Below are 21749 nucleotides of genomic sequence, written 5' to 3'. Positions count from 1 at the left end.
TTGTCGCAACTCCCTCCAATGACGTCATTGAGCACAGTTTTAAGTTTGATCTTACGAAAATACACACCCTCCACCATTTTTGACTTTCCTCTCCTTTCTACATGTAGTGTATCCCTCCATGTTTGTCACCCAGTCATGGCTTTCATCCAGCCAGGTTTGTGTAATATGCACCATCGTATTTTGTGACCGACATAAGAGGCTCCAGTTCATTCATTTTGTTTGTGAGACTTCTTGCATTTGACAGGAGACATTTAATACTATTAGTACATTTGTTACTCCTACTCAGCTCCCTACTTTCATTGCATATCCCAGCCTCCCTAAATATTCATTAACCCCTACTGTCTCACTCTATCTGCCCCCTTATTTGCACAACCACCTTTCCTCCCCCCAAATCCTAGTTTAAAAGCTCCTCCATCCGTCTGACCATTTTTTCCCCCAGAACAGCTGCACCCTCCCCATTGAGATGCAGCCCGCCCCTACCGTAGAGCCTGTAACCATCAGCGAAGTTGACCCAGTTCTCCATGAACCCAATCCCTTCCTTCCTGCACCAATTTCTAAGCCACTTATTTATCTCCCTAAGCTCCTTCTGTCTTTTTAGTGACGCTCGTGGCACCGGCAGTATTTCTGAAAACACCACATTGGAGGTCCTGGACTTCAGCCTCTTTCCTAGCTCCCTGTAATCATTTTTAAGGACCTTCCCCTCTCTCTAACTTTGTCATTGGTATCGATGTGTGCTATGATTGCTGGGTTTTCCCCAGCCTCACCCAGTAATCTGTTTATCGGTTCCGCAATTTGCCGAACCTGAGCATCTGGCAGACAACACACTGTTCAGCATTCAAGGTTTCGGCGGCATATGACCCTGTCTGTCCTCCTAATTATAGAATCCCCCACTAACAAAATGTGTCTATCCTTTGCTGCACTCCTGTCTACCTCCTTCCTACAGTGGTCGTTTCCTGGTTGCTAGTAGAAACGTCATTCTGTAGTGATGCCAGTCGTGGGCCTGCTGTAGGGACCCCAGTCGTGGGCCTGCTGTAGGGACCCCAGTCGTGGGCCTGCTGTAGGGACCCCAGTCGTGGGCTTGCAATCCTAATATCAGCCAAACAGACATATGTGAAGACCTGGGGTCTTCCGTGGGTGTAATACTACTCAGACAACACAGGGTGAGGGTAGAACAGTGTGGCAATACTTTGGTGGTTCAATAACCGGACAATAAGCACATAGAACAGTCCCAGCAAATACCGTAGATGGTTCAACATTACTCAGTCTCATCCTTCCGCTGGCCCGTCTGCGATAGAACAGCTGCGACTTTGGGACTTCCAGGGCCAACTATCTCAACCAGTGGCCCCTTGCTTTTGGCAGGTTCCCACTGAGAGGAGATAGTGGCAAGCTTAAGAAGCTGACAGTCCATCGAGATACAAGGCCAGGAGACCCAAGGCTCCCACCCTCGCCTCTCCGACAGTTTCCATGGGGCCAGATGACCGGCTGGTCCCAATCTGGCTTCTCCGAATGTCTCCATGGGTTCCCGGTGACCGGAGAGTCCTACCTGCTAACCCCAAAACACATATCCATGGACCCAGGTGACTTCATCGTCCCAACCTGGTCTTCCCAAATGTATCCATGGGTTCTCTGATGGTCAGTGGAGAAGATCCGTATCTTTACAGGGCCGTATACCGTTAGGCCACAATCATGTAGAATCCAAATCTGTGTCTCTCTGGATAAAGCCATGCTACCAAGCTGATGTCCTGAAAAGTCTGACTGATCTTTGATTCTCTTTGTCAAGTCTGCCTGCTACAGAGGCATATATCCCTTTTGAACATTCACAGGTCAAGAATTATGGAGGGTATTATTCCACAGGGCTCAGGTCTCATTGTTTGAGCATTTAATCAATTTACATAGTTGTTATAGCAGGGGCCTCTGGTAACTAAATATCTAGCTGGCTTTAGTATAATATGTAATTAGCATATTAACAAACATTATTGTTTCCAGACTTCAAGAGTCTGAAGTCAACATTCAGGTTTATACACAAAATAGTCCTTCTTGACCAGCCACAGAAAAACACATACATTCACAATTCAGCACAAACACAATAATGTATTTCTCTTGGCTTAACTAATCTAGATATCTGGCTGATTCAGATAAGAAACTGTTTTGTCACACCATATTTACTAGGTTGTACCAGATCTGGACTGGGCTCCCTGGCACTTTTCCCCCAACCCATTCTAGTAACATTTACCCAGCTACGTACTTCTCTGTCCTGATCTTCCCCACCTCCGCCCTCCTCCATATCACTGGCCCCAGTCAGAGCCTCTCAGTGAGCTCTAAACTCCTCTCCAGTTTGCAATGCTCCTGAGTGTTGCTAGCTGCACATTTAGATCCATTACCTGGGCTTCCAAACATGTAACTTGCTGACATATTCACCCTGGAACGGCTGTTCAAGGCCTGCAGACATCTCACAAAATGCACTTGGTAGCATCGCCCATGGAGCACATATTAAATGGGGATTAACAGTACAGATAAAAGCAGAAAAAAAACCAATGGAAAACTAGTAAGGAAAACACCAAACTGTGTGCTCTTGTGTTAAACTATGATACTTATCTGCCTCCTCTGTACTTAAATGTAGCCTCTTCTATGCTCAGCCGCCTCGCTAGGTATTTCTGCACTTGTAGTACTCCAGTCAGCTCAGCCCAGTTGATTTAGTTCTGGGAGCCATGTTCTCCTCTCCTCCTCGCTGTGTGATCTCCTCTGTTCTGCCTCTGTGGCTCCTTCCTCTGCTTCTTGCTATTACCGCTGCTGCTCTCCTTCCCTCACACAGTAATGGCGCAGTGGATGTGGAACTATGGCCGCTATATAAGGGGCTTCTATTGGCTGGATCTGCACAAACCTCTGTCCAACAGATACCAGGGGGGCCCCGGCCTTTTCCCTGCGATCCCTGTACCGGGACCTGGACTTACACAAGGGCCCCAGGTTACATCCATGGAGAGGCTGCTGGCCGGAGGAGCGAGCTGGCAGAGAATAGTCGTGATGCCGGATCACAGTTAGGGACAGAATACAAGCCGAGGTCAGGAACTAATAGCCAAGAGATTGGAGAAGATAAAGCAGCAGATCAGGGTCAGAACCAACTTATATCTGGCAGCCAGAAGCAGCTGCTGTGGAGGAAACAGGACGTGTCCTCACCCAGGGCCGAGCACAGAGAGCGGACTACAACTGACAGCCAGCGCTCTGCAGTAAGACATAGATTCCCAAGAAATTAGGATGAACCACAACTTATACAGTTTTAGGCGCTCCCTAAAAACACGCCTGTTTAGGGCGGCTATCGCGTTCCCTAATCAAAGTCCTTTTATATTCTTGTAGCCCATCCCTTATTTCTCCAAACAAGTCTCCACCAAACCCAAAAGCACTACAGATACTGGCTGGTGACGAGCTCATGCAGCCTTTATCTATCCCTCATCCCCTCAAGATGGCTGGACCATCCTTGTAAATAAGCCCCTGTACTTTGTGTCACCCCCACCTCATTGTAGATTGTAAGCTCTTACGAGCAGGGGCGTCATTATTTTTGCTTTAATTATTGTATTATCTTTAGCTATGTTACTTATGACTGTTGTATATGAACCTCTGAATTGTAAAGCGCTGCGGAATATGTTGGCGCTATATAAATAAAAATTATTACTATTAAACAGGACTGTGCCTGCGTCCCCCAGTGCTGTCCGCAGTGCAAGTGTGGCGCCACCTAGAGCCAGATATCGTGGTAGCGGGAAAAAGTGACGATTAGTCTTTTAACTTTTCTTCATATTGTTTACTATAAAGTTTATCTTGGTTTTTATCGTCTCATCTTTTTTCCATTCAGGTTTCTACAATCAAGAATCCTCTGCTGATAACGTCTCTGCGAGAATCTTCCTGATTAATTTGTCAAGGATGAATAAGAACAGAAGCAAGATGGCCGAGAGGATAATAAACCTCACCCTGGAGATAATCTTCCATCTTACCGGAGAGGTGAGAGGTTGTGATGTCATCACATGACATCATTATCTATGGGAATAACAGGTGATATGACCGGAGAGGTGAGAGGTTGTGATGTCATCACATGACATCATTATCTATGGGAATAACAGGTGATATGACCGGAGAGGTGAGAGGTTGTGATGTCATCACATGACATCATTATCTATGGGAATAACAGGTGATATGACCGGAGAGGTGATGGACTCTGGAAATGTCTGTAGTGATATTATTAATGTCTCCACACTCAGGATTACACAGTAGTGAAGAAGACCTCTAGTGATCGCTGTCAGGACCCTGTGTCTGAAGGACGGGGAGGAACCCTGAGCCCAATCCCGGGGCCTCCACCTCACCCCCGGATACATGAGGACATCAATGACCAGAAGATCCTAGAACTCACCCACAAGATGATTGAGCTGCTGACTGGAGAGGTGACACTGCTGGGAATGCTGGGACATTATACAGGACGGCACTGGAGGATTCTGGGTAATGACGGTATCATTGTGTGTGTCAGGTTCCTATAAGGTGTCAGGACGTCACAGTCTATTTCTCCATGGAGGAGTGGGAGTATCTAGAAGGACACAAGGATCGGTACCAGGAGGTGATGATGGAGGAGCACCGGCCCCGCACATCACCAGGTAATAGACAGGACTAAATCCACACGGCCTATAATTCTCTGTATGTAATAATGATGTCAGTCCTGTCTGTGTCTCCTGCAGGTCTCTCCAGTAAGAGGACAACCCCAGAGAGATGTCCCGCTCCTCCTCCTGCACAGGACCATCAGGTAGATGGAGATCTCCCCTATGATGTGTAGATGGCTGTGACCTCCTTGTGTTCAGTCTTGTCTTCTCCTCCAGTATTAGATGTTTTATACTTGTGTAATGAGAGCGGTGGAGACGGCAGGATCACAGCTGACCACAGACATGGCCGGATCTTCTCACCATTATTCCTGGTGACTTCTCCAATCATCGGGGACTTTTACAATATTTGTTTTGCAGCTTTTGGATCTGGATAAAGATCTGAACAATATTACTGCTCCAGAGAGAAATGTGAGGGGCGATCAGCGGTGTAAAAAGGAGACCCCTACAGATAATCGCCCAGGTGAGGAGCTTTAGATGAATATTCACTGTTCAGCCACAATCTGAATTGATAATAATGTGATCCTGTTATATGTGATGTCACAGGTCGTGCATTTATAATATGGAGGATAATATACAGCGGGAGATGAATTATACTTATGTGAGCGGCCGATTTCTTCATCATCTGATGTCCTTTCTCATAAAGAAAAATTACTGTATTTTTCAAATTATAAGACGCATCCCCCCCCTTCAAATTTGGGAGGAAAATGGGGGTGTGTCTTATAATCTGAAAGTAGCTTACTGGGAAAGGTGAGGTGGGGCACAGGAGGCAGAAGCAGGGTCGCCGCTGCATAAATGTGACCCTGCTCCTGCTTCCTGTGACCCTACTCCACTGCCGCTACATTCAGACTGTAAGACGCACCTATGACCCTGACACGCCTGATCCTGATGACAGGTTAAAAAAACCTTTTTTTTCCTATATTCCTCCTCTAAACTTGGGATGCGTCTTATGGTTTTGTGCATCTTGTAGTCCGAAAAATATGGTAAACCTCCTCCAAAAGCAACTTCTCCCAACATCCAGGAGCAATGTGGTGATGACCACTACTTTACATTACGCCACCATGACAGCACACATGAGATTGTCCACTTGCTCCCAATAGGAGCAGGAAATAGAGAGATAAAAAGGCCCCCCCTTCCTTCCTCCCATTCTCCGATGTTTTACTGTTCCTATCAGGTGGAGAGGTCACTTGTACCGTACGCCTTGGGCTAGCGTTAGTCTTAATCTCAATTAGCCAGTCTAGGATCGACTAGGCCTGCTACTCCATACCCTCCTGGCCAGCTTCATTTCTGTCGGTCGGATGCTTCCGGGCCATGTTGTTGGACTGCGCTCTTGAGGGGGCTGCTTCTCACACTAGCCCTGCTGTTATTCCCGCTTTGTGGTGTTTCACATCATCCAGGATCTACTCATAAGTTGCCTGGCGGGATCACATGATATCACATGGTTTTCTGGTAGTCATCATTGCCTGCGACTTCAGGATTCCCGGCAAGTTCTCCACATCCACATGCTTTTCCAGTGGATTACGGCTGTAGCGTCAATGACTGCGTCCCTGCATGGTCCTTCTCCTTCTTCCTAGCAGGGATACCGACATACTCACTGCCCCGGTCATTCTGCACATCGCGCAGGTCTTCTGGTGGCTCACTTAGGGCACACGCACTTCTTAAAGGGTCAGCACGCGCACTCTGGAAATGCTCCAGCCAATAGCTTGGAGGCATCAAGTACTTAAGCCTCCCTCCCCAGTAAGGAGGTGCCTGAGCAACCCCTTTAGTTTCCTAGTGAGTGTTTGTGCAACTAGTCTGTTGTCAGCTCCCTGTTCCTGAACCCCTTATTGTCTGAACCTGTTCCATAAACCCTTATTGTCTGAACCTGAACCTGTTCCTGAATCCTCTCCGTCTAAACCAGCAATAGTGTCTGTCCTGTCTGGTGATCCAGAATCTGTACTGTCTATACCGGCTTCGATATCTGTTCTACCAGTTATCTGAAGCCTGTCTTGCCAGTGACTCAGAGTCCGGGTCCGCTATCCTGACCCTTGGGGTCAGCTTCTGCAGTACCTGGGACTGCCCAGGAGTGGTACCTGCAAACAAGCCTAACTCCACTATCAGAACTTCTAGTGAAAACCAAGTAGCCGCTTAGCCATGCCCCTTCTTGGTATGCCTGGCCCATGGCACAGTGGGTCCACGATCCACCAGTGCGACAGTTTGCTCAGGCCATTGACCCTACGGATCCCAATACCCTTCGCTCTCAGAGTTGTACCAAGAGATGTCCCGCCAACGAGATCAGCAGGAAAAAATTCTGTCCTACCTGCAGTCAGTAAATACCCATTTGGAAGCCCTGACGTTGGCTGCTTCATCTGCTCCAGTCCAAATTGCAGGAACCTCGGCCGTGATTACTCAGCCTGCAACTTATGCACCTGGAGGTGATCCTCGTCTGTCTGCTCTGCTACTGTCACAGATGTGTCAGGTGTAACAGACAGTCGCTTTGGACCTGTCTGTAGAAGGTTACTGCACCTCTGCATCGTACATTTCCCCGGAGATCCACTAAAAAAAGTTGTGTGTTTTTTTTTTTGTGGAAAGAAAGGACATTTAATTGGGGCTTGTCCTTTGATTCCTAAGCAAAAGGAAACTCGTTTAACCCTTGGTAGTCTGGAGTTGGATAAGCAAGGGGTGCATTTATCATGAACCTGCAGTTCCCGGTTTGTCCTGACAGCATAGGTGGTGCTGGAGAACGAAACCGAGAAAATTTCTGCGTTTGACAGCGGAGCTGGAGTCAGCATGGTTGATGCTGAGTTTGTGAGAACTCATGGTCTTGCTTGCTGTACTTTAGCTAAGCCCATTCCCATTTTTTCCAGCGACTCAGCGACACTTGTACAGAAATTATTGTACATAATATAAGACTGAGGCTGGGGTCGGTTCATTGTGAGATAATTCCTTGCTATCTCCTGGACGGTCTTCCCACCCAAATTGTATTGGGTCTACCCTGGTTGGTGAAACATAATCTGTGGTGGATTGGCAATCCTGGGAGATCATTCAGTGGGGAGATTACAGCCATGAGAACTGTTTAAATATTTCCCTTTCTACAGTCTCTCCAGAAAACGTACCTGCATTTTTGTCTGGTTTTGAGGACGTTTTTTTCTGAGAGGGGATGTCACAATTTGCTTTTTCATTGTGCAGATGACTGTCCTATTATCCTGACCCCCGGAGCTAAACTACCGAAGTCCCGACTATATAAATCTTTCTGGCCCTGAGAGACAAGCCGTGAAAGATTTCATTGCGGAAAGGGACATATGAGACCCTCGCCTTCGCCCGTGGCGGCAGGGTTCTTCTTTGTGAAGAAAAAAGATTGCGTCCCTGTTTAGATTTCCAGGAATTAAATCAGATTACCAAGCGAGATCCATACCCTCTTCCTCTGATTACAGATTTGTTCAGCCAGGTTGTAGGAGCTAAGGTGTTCTCCACGTTGGATATAAGGGGAGCCTACAATCTGGTTAGAATCAGAGATGGGGATGAATGGAAAGCGGCGTTCAATACCCTTGAGCTTTATTTCAAGAGTCTGGTTATGCCTTTCGGTCTGACCAATGCACCTGCGGTATTCCAGCATTTCATTAATGATATTTTCCATCATTTGGTGGGGAGGTTTGTGGTGGTCTATCTGGATGATATTTTGGTTTACCCACCTGATTTTGAGACACATTGGGGGCATGTTAAAGAGGTACTTCAGATATTAACGGATAACAAACTATATGCCAAACTGGAAAAATGTGTTTTTGGGGTACCTGTTGTCATCTTCGGGTTTTCGGATGGATTCAGAGAAGGTCCGTGCTGTTCTTGATTTTCTGGGCTTTACTAATTTTTACCGGAAATGTGTCCAAAATTATTCGGTAATTGTGACACCCCTCACTGACATGACGAGGAAGGGGTCTGATTTTTCTAAATGGTTAGATGCCGCCCTGCAGGCTTTTTCCTCGCTAAAGAGCTGTTTTGCCACTGCACCTATACTCGGTCAACCCTACTTTTCCCAATCCTTTATTGTGGAAGTTGATGCGTCAGAGGTGGGGGTTGGGGCTGTGGTGTCCATCCCCTGGTAAATGGCGTCCATGCGCCTTCTTTTCTAAGAAATTATCTTCGGCTGAGAGAAATTATGACATGGGTAATAGGGAGCTTTTGGCGATTTAAATTGGCATTCAGCGAATGGCGACTTTGGTTGGAGGGGGCTGTCCATCCTATTACTGTTATCACAGACCATGAGAATCTGTCATATCTTCAATCGGCTAAACATCTCAACCCTAGGCAAGCTAGATGGTTCCTGTTTTTTACTAGGTTCAATTTTGTCACTTTCCTTCCAGGGGTCAAAAACGTCAAAGCTGATGCTTTGTCCCGGAGCTTCCCTGGTGGTGGTGACCATGAGAACCCTGCCTCGATTTTACAGAAGGGGGTAGTCATTTCAGCATTGTACCCTGAACTGAAAGGTGAGGTGTTGGAGGCTCAGGGGGAAGCCCCTGCTTCCTGACCTTTAGGAAGGTTATTTGTACCATCTAATAAGCAAGCCGCAAAGTAATAAGGGAACACCACAACTCTGTGCTTGCTGGTCATCCAGGTGGTAAAGCAACTGCGGACCTCCTTTCTCATCTTTTTTGGTGGCCGTTTTTGCATCGGGATGTGATTGAACATGTGTCTTCTTGTAGTGTTTGCGCGCGATCTAAGGTATCGCAAGCCCGTCCGTCTGGTACTCTTCTTCTGCTACCTATTCCTAGCAGGCCATGAACACACTTGTCCATGGATTTTATTAATGACCTACCAGTATCTGCAGGTAAAACGGTGGTTTTGGTGGTTGTAGATAGGTTCAGAAAAATGGTTCACTTTGTCGCATTACCGGCACTTCCGAATGCTCAGGTGTTTATAAATGAGACCGTGAAGCTTCACGGGGTTCCCTCCGATGTGGTGTCAGATCGGGGGACCCAGTTTATTTCCAAGTTCTGGAAAGCGTTCTGTTCTCGATTGGGTGTGCTGCTGTCCTTTTCCTCTGCCTTTCATCCTCAGTTGAATGGACAGATCGAGCGCATTAACGAGAATTTGGAGACTTACCGCAGATATTTTGTCTCTGAAAACAAGGAAGATTGGGCATCTTACTTACTGCTGGCAGAATTTACTATTAATAATCATCGCCAAGAATCTACTGGCAGGTCACCGTTCTTTGGTGCATACGGTTACAATCCACAGTTTGGTACTTTTAGTGGGGGAGGGGCTTCAGGAGTTCCTGAGGAGGAACATTTTGCTTTGTCGCTCTCCTCGGTGTGGCGGGGAGTTCTGAATAATTTGAAGATCATGGAAGACTGGTACAAACATATGGCTAACAGGAAATGCTCGCCAGGTTTGGACCTGAGTGTGAATGACTGTTGGATTGTCTACCAGGAATATCGAGTTGAAGGTTGAAACTGGGACCTAGATTTATTGGTCCCTATAAAATAACCGCCGTCATTAGCCCAGCAGCGTTTCATCTTTAGCTACCTCAGACCCTTAAGATCCACAATGTCTTTCACAGGTCTTTGCTCAAGAAATATGTAGAACCTCTTGAGTCCTCTCCCTTACCGCCGCCCCCAATCATGGTTGATGGTAATTTGGAGTTTCAGATTTCGAGGATTGTAGATTCTCATCTCCAATGTTGTTCCCTACAATACTTGGTGCACTGGAAGGCTTATGGTCCAGAGGAAAGGATATGGGTTTCAGCATCAGAGGTGAGTACCCCCAGGCTGGTTCATTTATTCCACACCTCTTATCCTGAGAAACGTGGTCCTGAGTGTCCGCTGGTCACTCGTAGAAGGGGGTGCTGTCATGGGTGTGTCAGCTGTAACAGAGAGTCGCTCTGGATCTGTTTGTAGAAGATCACTGCACCTGGCATTGCATACGCCTTCTTAATCAGTCTTCTTTTAGGACCCAGTGGCTACCTCCCTCCTGCTCTGATTGTCACGCCCTGGTCTGGGTGTTTAAAAACTCTCAGTCTGCTTCTGGGAGTCGCCGGTGATATTTCTATTTTCCTTGGCTCTGGCTTATAGTACTAGCAGTCGGCTTTCTTCTTCTCTGGTGCCCTTGGAGGACAGTTGGCGTTTCTCCTCTGGTGTCTGCTCAAGCTAAGTTATCCCCTTTTGTTTGTCTACCTTGTTTTCTTTAGTTTGTAGTGGGTCCTGACTAGTGCTCACCTCTCCCCCTCACTATCTAGGGCCTAGCTCTAGGGAGATACAGAGCTTAGGTTTCCTGCTACGCGACTGGTGTGGAAGCAATATAGGAACAACAGGGTGTTATTAGATCTGCCTAGGGGTCTCCAACCCCCATTCTCCTAGTATTTGGGCTTCCTTCCCCTTTTCCCTTCGTGGTGCACTTAGTCTTTCCCACACCGTGCGTGATAGCCACATTATGACAGGAATCCTAAGCAGTGCCGTGAGTTTCTTAACCAGAGTACGCTGCACTATGAAATGTTGGCCCATCAGTTTCTCTCTGATTGGGCTAAAGTGGGATACCTAATGTCCCACCTAGCAGGAGAGCCCCTATCCTGGCTAAACCCTTATCGCAGAGAAAGGATTCTGTGACCTCGGATCTGCCGGCCTTCTTTGGGGGTATTCGTAAGGTCTTTGATGGGCCAGATAGTGTGTCTTTTGCTGAATCTTCCGTTCTCAGACTGCATCAGAGAAGATTGATTGTAGGTCAGTATGACGTCTGGTTCCGCACCCTGTCTTCTGAACTTGACTGGAATGATGAAGCATTGGTAGCCGCTTTCTGGGAGGGTTTGTCCAGAAGGATTAAGGACGAATTGGCTGGTCAAGACATCCCATTCTGTGCTACTACTGTGATAGCACAGAACATTTTATCCGTTTTTGTCCTGAGAAGTCAAGAAGCTCCAAAGCTTAGGAACTGTAGGAGAGGTTACAATAGGCGAGTCATTCCTCTCCACCGCTGACTGACTGTATCCGTATCACATGGAGGCTCCAGGTTCATTGAGATGGCCTACCTAGACTTTGGTTTTATTCGGAGAAATTTCTTGCAGCAAGCAGTGGTAGATCAGTATCAGATTCCCGGCCGATGCATCCAGAGTCCATTTGAAGTTGTCGTCCGTCAAGGGAAGGGCCTTATCCGAAGTCGTTCAAGTTGATACTGAACAGGTAGAGCTCTAGGTAGAAGTACTGCATATGAAGAAGATCCCTTTTTATGTGCTGTTTAGTCTGTTACATTCACTTTTCCTGGGCTTTCCATGGCAACAAACTCATGAGCCCATTCTAGACTGGAAATCCGGTGAGGTGCTTCGTTGGGGATAGTTTGGTCATGAGCGGTTTCTGGTCCCTGTACGTCCAGTTCGACTGCCGGTGATGCCACCTTATTCACCAGGCATGCCATCCGCCGACTGGGCATTGTGGTAGATCGCTCACTCAGCTGCACACAGAGGTAGACACAGGTATGCTGTCTCTTTAAATCTCTTGTTGGTTTATTAGAATGCGGAATAAACCAACATTGAGTCCATAAAAATAAACATGGCCCTTTGGGCAAAACAGGAAGACAAACTAAACGAAGTGGTCACGCAAAACACAGTCCTTGTGTTAGCAGGAGTCCGCCTGCTCATAGTTTAGCAACCCGACATGGTTCAGATCAGCTCAACACAAACATGCCTGGACTTTGCCTCCCCAGGCACTGAACACTGAATGCCTCCACAGGCCAAGAATTTAAACCTCAGACCACACCCTGGGGTGTAGATATGGTGAACGACCTCCCACCCGCTCTGTAGTCGTTCACAAAAAAATTGGCCCATTAAAATGGCTGATTAACCCTCTCAGCACATGACATGCAGGAGAAGACTTCAAGATTTCACATCACTGAAGCTAATAGCCTCAGTGAAACATATCTCCCCTCCAGCACTCTGCCAGTGACTTTGTCACATATCCCCCCTCTGCCCAAAGCCGGCGGTTTTGGCACCTTCACTTGCTAAACGGGAAAGACAGGACAGGACATCTGCATTACTATGTAGCTTCCCGGGCCTGTGCTCCACATGAAAATTATGGAGCGATAGAAACCACCTATTCACCAGGGCATTCTTCCCCTTCCTTTCCCTCATCCATCTCAGGGACGCATGGTCTGACACTAGCCTGAACTTTCGGCCTAACAGATAGTATCTTAGTGTCTCATTTGCCCATTTGATGGCCAAGCGGTACGATGACATGACATATTTCTTTTCACAGGAGGAGAGTTTCCTACTCAGGAATAGGACTGGGTGTTCGTCCCCATCTATTTCCTAGGACAACTCAGCTCCCAATCCGACCTCGGAGGCGTCCATGTAAACCACAAACTCCTTCGTGAAGTCAGGCACGACTAAGATCGGCTGCTTACATAGGGCGAGCTTCAACTCCTGGAATGCCATCTTTGCTTCAGAGGACAATTTGGCCGTCAATGTGTTCGTGCCCATAAAAAGATCAGTCAGGGGGCTGGCTATCATGGCGAAATTTGGGATAAATCGCCGATAATATCCCACAATTCCCAGAAATGCACAAACTTGCTCCTTGGAGTTCGGTTGCGTCCAATTTTGAATAGCCTCTACCTTATTTACTTGTGGCTTTATTTCGCCCCTTCCAACGATGTAGCCCAAGTATTTTGCCTCTTTCCCCATGATGCACTTTCTTTGGGTTTATAGTAAACCCTGCCTTCCTTAGCAAATCCAGTACTCCTTGGATCTTTTGTAAATTACTTCCCCAATCCGGGCTGAATACCACAATGTCATCCAGGTAAGCTGCGGCGTACTTTTTGTGAGAGGCTAGGATCCGGTTCATGGCCCTCTGGAAGGTAGCTGGGGCTCCCTGCAGACCGAACCGCATCCTGGTGTACTGAAAGCACCCATCAGGAGTATAGAAGGCCGTCTTCTCCTTGGCACTTGGGGACAGGAGAATTTGCCAGTACACTTTCGTTAGGTACAGGGTGGTGATATATCTGGCTGATCCTAGTCTCTCAATGAGCACACCGACCCGTTGTATTGGATATACGCCTCATTCAGCTTCCTGTAGTCATTGCAGAACCGCCATTCTCCATCGGGCTTCAGCACCAGGATAATGGGGCTGGACCAGCCGCTTTTTGACTCCTCGATGACGCCCAGGCTCAACATTCTCCTCACCTTCTTGGAGATCACCTCACAGCGGGCTTCGGGAATCCAATACGGGCTTTGATTCACCCTCACATGCGGCTCAATCAAGATTTCATGCTCGACCACCTGTGTACAACCTGGCAGTTCTGAAATCAGGTCCCATGTTCTGCTGAAGCAGCTCTCGGCACTGTTGCTTTTGGGCCGGTAACAGTGTCTCTGCCACTGTGACGTTCTCGACTCGGGCTTCAGGATGGGCCCCCAGGCATGTAGCTTCCACTGATTCCCTGTCTCGCCAAGGTTTGAGTAGATAACGTGGTACACCTGATACGGCTTTCTTCTCCCTGGTTAGTGGACCTTGTATTTGATGTCACTCAACTTTTCGACCACCCCGCATGGCCCTTACCACTTGGCCAGGAATGTACTCTCCACCATGGGGATCAACACCCGGTCTCCCGGCCTTAACTGTCTCAGTCTCGCAGTCCGATTGTAGACCCTTGCCTGGGCCTCTTCTTAAAGAAGGCTTTCCCTTACAATCGGCATCACCTTCATAATCTGATCTGGCATCTGGACAACATGCTCGATGATGCTTTGGTGGGGTGTTACTTTGGCTTCCCAGGTCTCCTTCGCAATGTCCAACAGTCCCCGAGGGTGCCGTCCGTAAAGCAACTCGAAGGGTGAGAACCCCGTAGAGGCCTGAGGAACTCTCCTATTGTAAAATAGCAGGTAGGGAAGTAGGCAATCCTAGTCTCGGACATCCTTCTCCACGACCTTTTTAAGCATGGACTTTATTGTCTTATTGAACCTCTCCACCAGGCCATCCATCTGCAAATGGTACACTGACATCCTGAGTTGTGTGATCTGGAGAGCGTTGCACAACTCCCTCATCACTTTCGACATGAACAAAGTTCTCTGGTCTGTCAGGCTTTGTCAGACACCAGCAGAAGATATGTACCAGCTCTCGGGCTATACTCCTGGCAGAGGAGTTTCTCGGTGGTACCGCCTCTGGGTACCATGTTGCATAATCCAGTACCACCAAGATGTATTGGTGACCCATGGCGGACTTAACTAAGTACCCTACCAGGTCTATGGCAATTCGGTCAAACGAGACCTCTATAGTGGGTAAGAGGACCAGGGGACTCCAGAAGTGGGACACGGGAGCAGTTAGCTGACAAGTAGGGCAAGACCAGCAGAAATTAACAATGTCTCGGTGACACCCAGGCCAGTAGAACCGCTGTAGGACCCGCTCTTGGGTTTTATCTCCTCCCAGATACCCACCTAAGACATGCGAATGGGCCAAATCTAATACCCTATGTCTATAGGGACCGGGCACCAACAACTTCTCCATCACTTCCCCTCTTGGTTTAGTGACCCGATAAAGCAGCTCCTCATTTAAGGTGAAATATGGGAACCTAGTGTCAGCCCCCGGCTCTTGAGCAACCCCATTTATTACAGTCCTATTATCAAATGCACCTTTCAATGTAAGATTCTGCATTTGTGAAGTACCAAAATTCCCCCCAGAAACCCCCAGTTCAGAAATCTCATCCTCATGGGTCCCTGTTTCGTTCTCGTTGCCAGCAAGGATACACAGGGGGAACTCGGAAAGATGGTTGTCAGCAGCACTCACTGCTCAAGGAACCTGCTCAAGGAAATATCAGCATACAAAAGTGAAAGACAGCATCCATACCAGGGCACAACCCTCACCATTGGAGTGATTGGTGATCTATTGTGAACCACACTACATAAGGACAGCCCCGTGTTTGTTCACTTATACTTGACAAAGACCCACACAGGGTCGAAACGTTTTGTGTTTTGAGATGGCAGAATAAACACCTCTTTTGCAACTGAACACCCTGGTATGGACACTGTCTTTGACTTCTGTACACAGGGGGAACTCATCTGCTTCTGATTATAATGGGAATTCTTCAGGGATTAACCGGCTCCGGTCTGTGTTAATCAATACCACCACCTTTCCCCACAAGTCCTAAAACAGTCTGAAGTCCTGCCCGGGTTATAACTGGGTGTAACAAGTCTCTGACTACCCCGACCTCATGGGACTAAGTTCCACAGTTCATTTTTATAGCCACTTGGGCGACGGGATAGTCCTTGGCGTCCCCAAGAGTGGACGTCCATTTGTTTCCCAGGGATCAACTGGTGGGGAAGTCCAAAAGTCCCGACACCGGTACCCCATTTATGGTCACAGGACATGAGTGTTGCCCCTCACCAGGCTGATAGTCCATACTACAGGCGGGATAGGCTTAGTATGCTGCAATCCATTTGTTCAGAGGACATAAGACAATGGGTGGCTATGTGTCCAGGACCGTGACACCTGCAGCAGAGAAAGTTTTTACCAGCGGCCTTTGGCAAACCCTTATCAAACCAATGGGACTTTGGACCCCCACCCCCCCAGTTGTGGCTTTACTACCCCTCTTTAGAGGTTCGGGCTCCTTCTGGGTACCCCAGTATGGGGATGCAACACCGCCCGGCTTCCTTGGGACCTCTCAACCCCCTGGTACCTTCCCACTAAGCCAACCAGTTCATCTGCATTCCGGGGATCTCCCTGGGCAACCGAGGTCTGAACCGGCCTAGGAAGGGAGTGCACAAATCTGTCCATGACAAGCCGCTAGACTATCTAGCACAAGATGCGTGACCACGTCCTCCATATTGTCTGTCTTCGTTTCCTGGCTTATGGCCGCCTTTACCCAGGACATGCGGTTTGTCCTCAGCCGCTTCACGTGCCTCCTGTGGATCTTGCCCGCATTCTCCACCACCTGTAGTAGATTGCTTACTCAGCTGCACAAGGAGGTAGACACAAGTCAGCTCAACACAAACGTGTCTGGAGTTTGCCTCCCCAGATTTATTGAACACTGAACGGCTCTGCAGGCCGAGTATTTAAACCTCCTATGACCCCACCCTGGGGTGGAGATTTGGTGAACGACCTTCCCCCCGCTCTATAGTCATTCACAAAAAAACTGTCCCATTAGAAATGGCTGATTAAACCCCTCAGCAAATAGCAACATGCAGGAGAAGACTTACAGGTTTTACATCACTTAAGCTAATACCCTCAGGGAAACATATCTCCCGTCCGACACTCTGCCAGTGATTTTGTCACATATATATATATATATATATATATATATATATATACACATACATACATACATATATTTTATACATATATAAAAGTAGCATAAAACTGATGTCAACAGGGCCTTCAGGTAACCCATCAGTACTCCATGATTTTGTCTTCTGCACAGAGATTAGAGCCATGTAACCATTGCTGCGGCATCTAAGTAGTTAAACAGCAATGAATTGAGCTAGGGATTGTGATGTGATGGACAGCACCTAACAACTTTGACCTACAGGTTCACTTATGATTCTCCACTGGGCAATTTTCTAAGAAAAAAGCGTTGACAGACATGAGACATGAAACATGAAGATGTCTTCAACACAGAAATGGAAAACCGCAATAGAAAAACCTGTTATCATAACATTGTGATCTAGTGGTCCCTGCTCTGAGATTGTGATTGATTTTGCAACCAATATTTTAGTTTTTAACTGAATACTTCTCAGTTGTAATGCCATAAAACGTCAGTACATTCGTTATATTAGGTTATATTGCTATAAAATAATATAATCAGTTTTATTCTTTGCAGATGACTGTACCGGGAGCTCAGAGGAGCATCCAAAATCTTCACATGTTAATGCAGATGATTGTAGGATCATTCAATATGGATATGAGAAAAATGCCAATATTGAAGATATTCCCTCCGCGCCTCATATCCAAAATGTATCATCTGATCCTTTTACACAGATCCTATCTCCTGATTCATCACAGACTGTAAAGCAAAATACAAGTTACAGATTGGGTGTTCAATGTCAAAAAGTTTCCATAGGGGAAAAGCCATATTTATGTATAGAATGTCTCAAATGTTTTTCTACGAAATCAGGTTTGGTTAGACATCTCAGAATTCATGCAGTGGAGAAGTCCTTTTCATGTTTAGAGTGTGGGAAATGTTTTGATTGGAAATCACAACTGGTTATACATCAAAGAAGCCACACAGGGGAGAAGCCATTTTCATGTTCAGAATGTGGGAAATGTTTTAATCAGAAACAAGACCTTATTGGACATCAAAGAATTCACACAGGGGAGAAGCCGTTTTCTTGTTCAGAATGTGGGAAATGTTTTACCATAAAACGATATATTGTTAAACATCAAAGAATTCACACAGGGGAGAAGCCGTACTCATGTTCAGAATGTGAAAAATGTTTTACTCAGGAACATCATCTTATTAGACATCAAAGAATTCACACAGGGGAGAAGCCGTATTCATGCTCAAAATGTGGAAAATGTTTTACCCGTAAAACAGATCTTGTTAGACATGAAAGATCTCACACAGAGGGAAGCCAGCTTCATGTTTAGAACGTGGGAAATGTTTCACTGTTAGATCAGATCTTGTTAAACATCAGAGAATTTACAGGGGAAAAGTCACTTTCACGTTCAGAATGTGGAGAACATTATATAGCTTTAACCCCTTCCTGACATGGCCAATTTCCGTGTTTTGCGTTTGTTTTTTTACTCTCCTTCTTCCAGGAGACATAACTTTTTTTTATTTTTCTGTAAATTTAGCAGTATGATGACTTGTTTTTTGCAGGATGAGTTGTACTTTTGGATAACACCATTAGTTTTACGATATAGTGTACTGGAAAGGGGAAATAAATTCCAAGTGCGTTGAAATTGCAAATTAAAATGCAATTTCTCAAATTTTTTTGGGGGGGGGGTATTATATTTACCATGTTCAGTATACAGGATAACTGACCAGGCAATATGATTCCCCAGGTCAGTATGAGTACCCAGATACAAAACATGCATAGCTTTTTATGTTATTTATGTGGTAAACAAAATTCAGAAATTCGTAAAAAAAAAATAATAATGTTTTAGCTTTTGTCCTCATATTTCAATACCCGTAGTGTTTTCATTTTTTGGGATATAGGACTATGTGAGGGCTTATTTTTTGGTGCCCTGAGCTGACGCTTTTATTGATACCATTTTGGGGTAGATACGATGTTTTCATCATTTATTATTGCATTTTACGTAGTAGAGCGGCTGTTAACCAGGAGCACAGTGATAAGATTATCTCAGCACAGGAACATTTTTTTTAACACATTCCATTGTGAAGCTTATTTTTATTCCAAGATCTATTGATTAAAATGTTCTTTGTGGGAAAACCCCTTTAGATTGATAGTTCCTAATATTTGTGTAAAGGAATAAATAATAATTTCTCTCATTAATTATGCAATGGAGATGACGGTCGTTTCCATAAAAACACCTAGAAATTACGAAAGTGAACTCTGTTCTCAGAAAAATGAAAGAAAAATGTCTCTTTGAATAGGATGCAGAAAAAAATATATACAGTAGTGTTCAAAATAATAGCACTGTGTTAAGCACAAAATCTTTATACTAGTTTTTATTTCCATGCATTGGGAACATTGCACGCTGTTTTCTAATTCAAAACATATCATTTTTAACTACTTTACGGAAAATATCAAAAAATGAACATTGGGCTGTTCTAAAAAAAATAGCAGTGTCTGCATTTGTCTTCACAAACTCACAATATGTCCTTTTTCCTTGAGGATTTAGCATTCCTGTGAATCACATACCTAATATTTAGTTGTATACCCACAGTTTTTAGAACTGCTTCACATCTATGTTGCATAGAGTCAACCAACTTCTACCACCTGTCAACTGTTACTCCAACCCAGGATGCTTTGATTACATCCCGCAATTTTTTTATGCATTTGTTGGCTTTGCCTCAGAAACGGCATTTATGATGTTACCCCACAAGTGTTCTATGGGATTAAGGTCCGGGAATTGGGCTGGCCACTCCATAACCTCAATTTTGTTGGACTGGACCAAGATATTGCTCATTTACTGGTGTGCTTAGGGTCGTTGCCTTGTTGAAACACCCATTTTCAAGGGCATAGCCTATTCAGCGAAAGGCAACATAACCTCTTCAAGTATTTTAATATATGCAAATTGGTCCATGATCCCTGTAAATAGATCCGGCACCATACTAAGAGAAACATGCCCATATCATGATACTTGCATGTGTCTTGATACTGATACATGATACTGTGTCTTGAATGCAGAATTTGGGGGTCGTCTAACAAACGGTCTGCGGCCCTTAAACTCATAAAGAACAATTTTACTTTATGTCCACAAAATGTTTCTCCATTTCTCTATAGGCCAGTTGATGTGTACTTTGGCAAATTGTATCCGCTTCAGTGTAACATACCTGGCGGCGTCCTTGCATGGTGGTCCATCTCCCACTGTGCAAGAGGGCGCACTTGATCTCCTGTCCAGAATGTCTCTCTGGCTTCCCTCCATGCTGTCTGTTTGTGTCTGTTTCTGCTGCTTAAGGGCGGCGCCCGATCACTTCCTGCCTTTTGTACCTGCTGTGGGTCACACCCCTTGTGCGTCCTCAGCCTATTGCTGTCTGTCACTTGGTATATAGCTCAGCAGCTCCCTTCTATCCCTGCCTGAGCATAGTGTTTCCTTCAGTGTGTGCTTGCACTCTGAAGGTGCCAGGTCCCGTCTCTTGTCTCCTGCTTTTTGTATCAGTTCCCGTGTCTGAACTGAGTCCTGTATGTCTCCTGCTTTGCGGTATCAGCTCCCGTGTCTGAACTGAGTCCTGTATGTCTCCTGCTTTGCGGTATCAGCTCCCGTGTCTGAACTGTGTCCTGTATGTCTCCTGCTTTGCGGTATCAGCTCCCGTGTCTGAACTGAGTCCTGTATGTCTCCTGCTTTGCGGTATCAGCTCCCGTGTCTGAACTGACTCCTTTCTGTGTTCTCTTGTCTGTCCTGTCTGAACACGCTCCTAGCCTGTTCCTCTCGCCTTCTAGTGGCCGATTTCCTAGACCCGCTCCTGTGTCTGGTCTGTCCTGTCTGAACACGCTCCTTGCCTGTTCGTTCCGCCTTCTAGTGGCCGATTTCCTAGACCCGCTCCTGCGTCTGGTCTGTCCTGTCTGAACACGCTCCTTGCCTGTTCGTTCCGCCTCTCTGGGGGCCGTATTCCCAGACCCGCTCCTGTATCCCTCTGCAGTGTCGGTCTCCTCCGTACACTCAGTTCCAGTCTGAACTCTCTCCTGTCCTTTACCTGTTTTGCCTCTATGTCCGTTCCCTTCCTTTTTCTGCAGAGTCTGAACTCGTACCTAACTCCTGCTTGTTGTCTCTGCAAGTACTGTGTGAGTATCTGGCTCTGTCTTTCCCTTCCTGTCTGTTCCGTGTGAACAGAGCCCTGTCCTCCCTGCTCAGCCTTGTCTGCACTCTAGCTGTGCTTGCCTGTAACCCTCTGCCTGTATTGTTCCTGAGTCCCGGTGTGTACTGGGTCCTATCCCACCTGTGTTCCTACCTGCTAGTGCCTCCCTGTCTGCACTCTAGCTGTGCTTGCCTTTACCCCCCTGCCTGCATACCCGCCTGCCTGCATACCAGTCGTGCCTGCCTATACCCTCCAGTCTGTGTGCCAGCCTACCAGCCTGTTCCTGTATTCCCCTGTGTGGGTCAACAGCCGTGTCCGGGGTCTGTCCTGGAGTAGCTCCTGGTCCCTCTGCTCGGTTCCTCCTTGGTGCACTGGCGTCGTATGCCGTCGTGCGACCCTGGTCGGATCGGGTGAATACTTAGTCACGCCCCTCCAGGCATTCACTCTCCGGCACGGTCCAGTGGAATCACTACCAATCACACGCACACGCCGCTTAGCCCGGGCGTGTGCATAACAGCATGCTCAGGCCATGGTTCCCGTTGAGCCCCACGGCCTTCGCTCTTTGAGAAGTTTTTCCAGCGAATACATGCATTAAAATAAAATAAATAATTTTTTTTCCCCCTTTAGCTGAGTTCCAGGCGGGTTACGCACCCGTCCAGATGGATCTATCAGCCCTCGTTCCTGCGGATCCGCCACGTTACTATGGGGATCCAAGACAGTGTCGTGCATTTGTGGAGCAATGCATGCTAC

General features: G+C 46.7%; 1 protein-coding gene across 1 annotated transcript; it reads left to right on the top strand.

Annotated features, from left to right (window-relative positions):
* Positions 1–4182: 4182 nt before the first annotated feature.
* Positions 4183–19897, top strand: LOC141272276 (oocyte zinc finger protein XlCOF8.4-like). The gene is made up of 6 exons (XM_073682854.1): positions 4183–4194; positions 4248–4427; positions 4511–4634; positions 4716–4780; positions 4995–5097; positions 17397–19897. Exons 1-6 carry the CDS (start codon positions 4183–4185, stop codon positions 18161–18163), a joined length of 1251 nt encoding a protein of 416 aa, XP_073538955.1. The 3' UTR covers positions 18164–19897.
* The last annotated feature ends 1852 nt before the right edge of the window (positions 19898–21749 follow it).

This window comes from Phyllobates terribilis, unplaced genomic scaffold (assembly GCF_046119375.1).
Source record: "Phyllobates terribilis strain yellow unplaced genomic scaffold, ASM4611937v1 Scaffold_1__5_contigs__length_1240528914, whole genome shotgun sequence".
NCBI lineage: Eukaryota > Metazoa > Chordata > Amphibia > Anura > Dendrobatidae > Phyllobates > Phyllobates terribilis.
Note: the sequence above shows the minus strand (reverse complement) of the source record. Positions and strands in the feature narration are given on the sequence as shown.

Excerpts from the sequence above, each read along its gene's own strand:
- LOC141272276 (XM_073682854.1), top strand. Across the intron at positions 4,428-4,510 it reads TTGAGCTGCTGACTGGAGAG|GTTCCTATAAGGTGTCAGGA; the intron begins GTGACACTGCTG and ends TGTGTGTGTCAG. Across the intron at positions 5,098-17,396 it reads CCCTACAGATAATCGCCCAG|ATGACTGTACCGGGAGCTCA; the intron begins GTGAGGAGCTTT and ends TATTCTTTGCAG.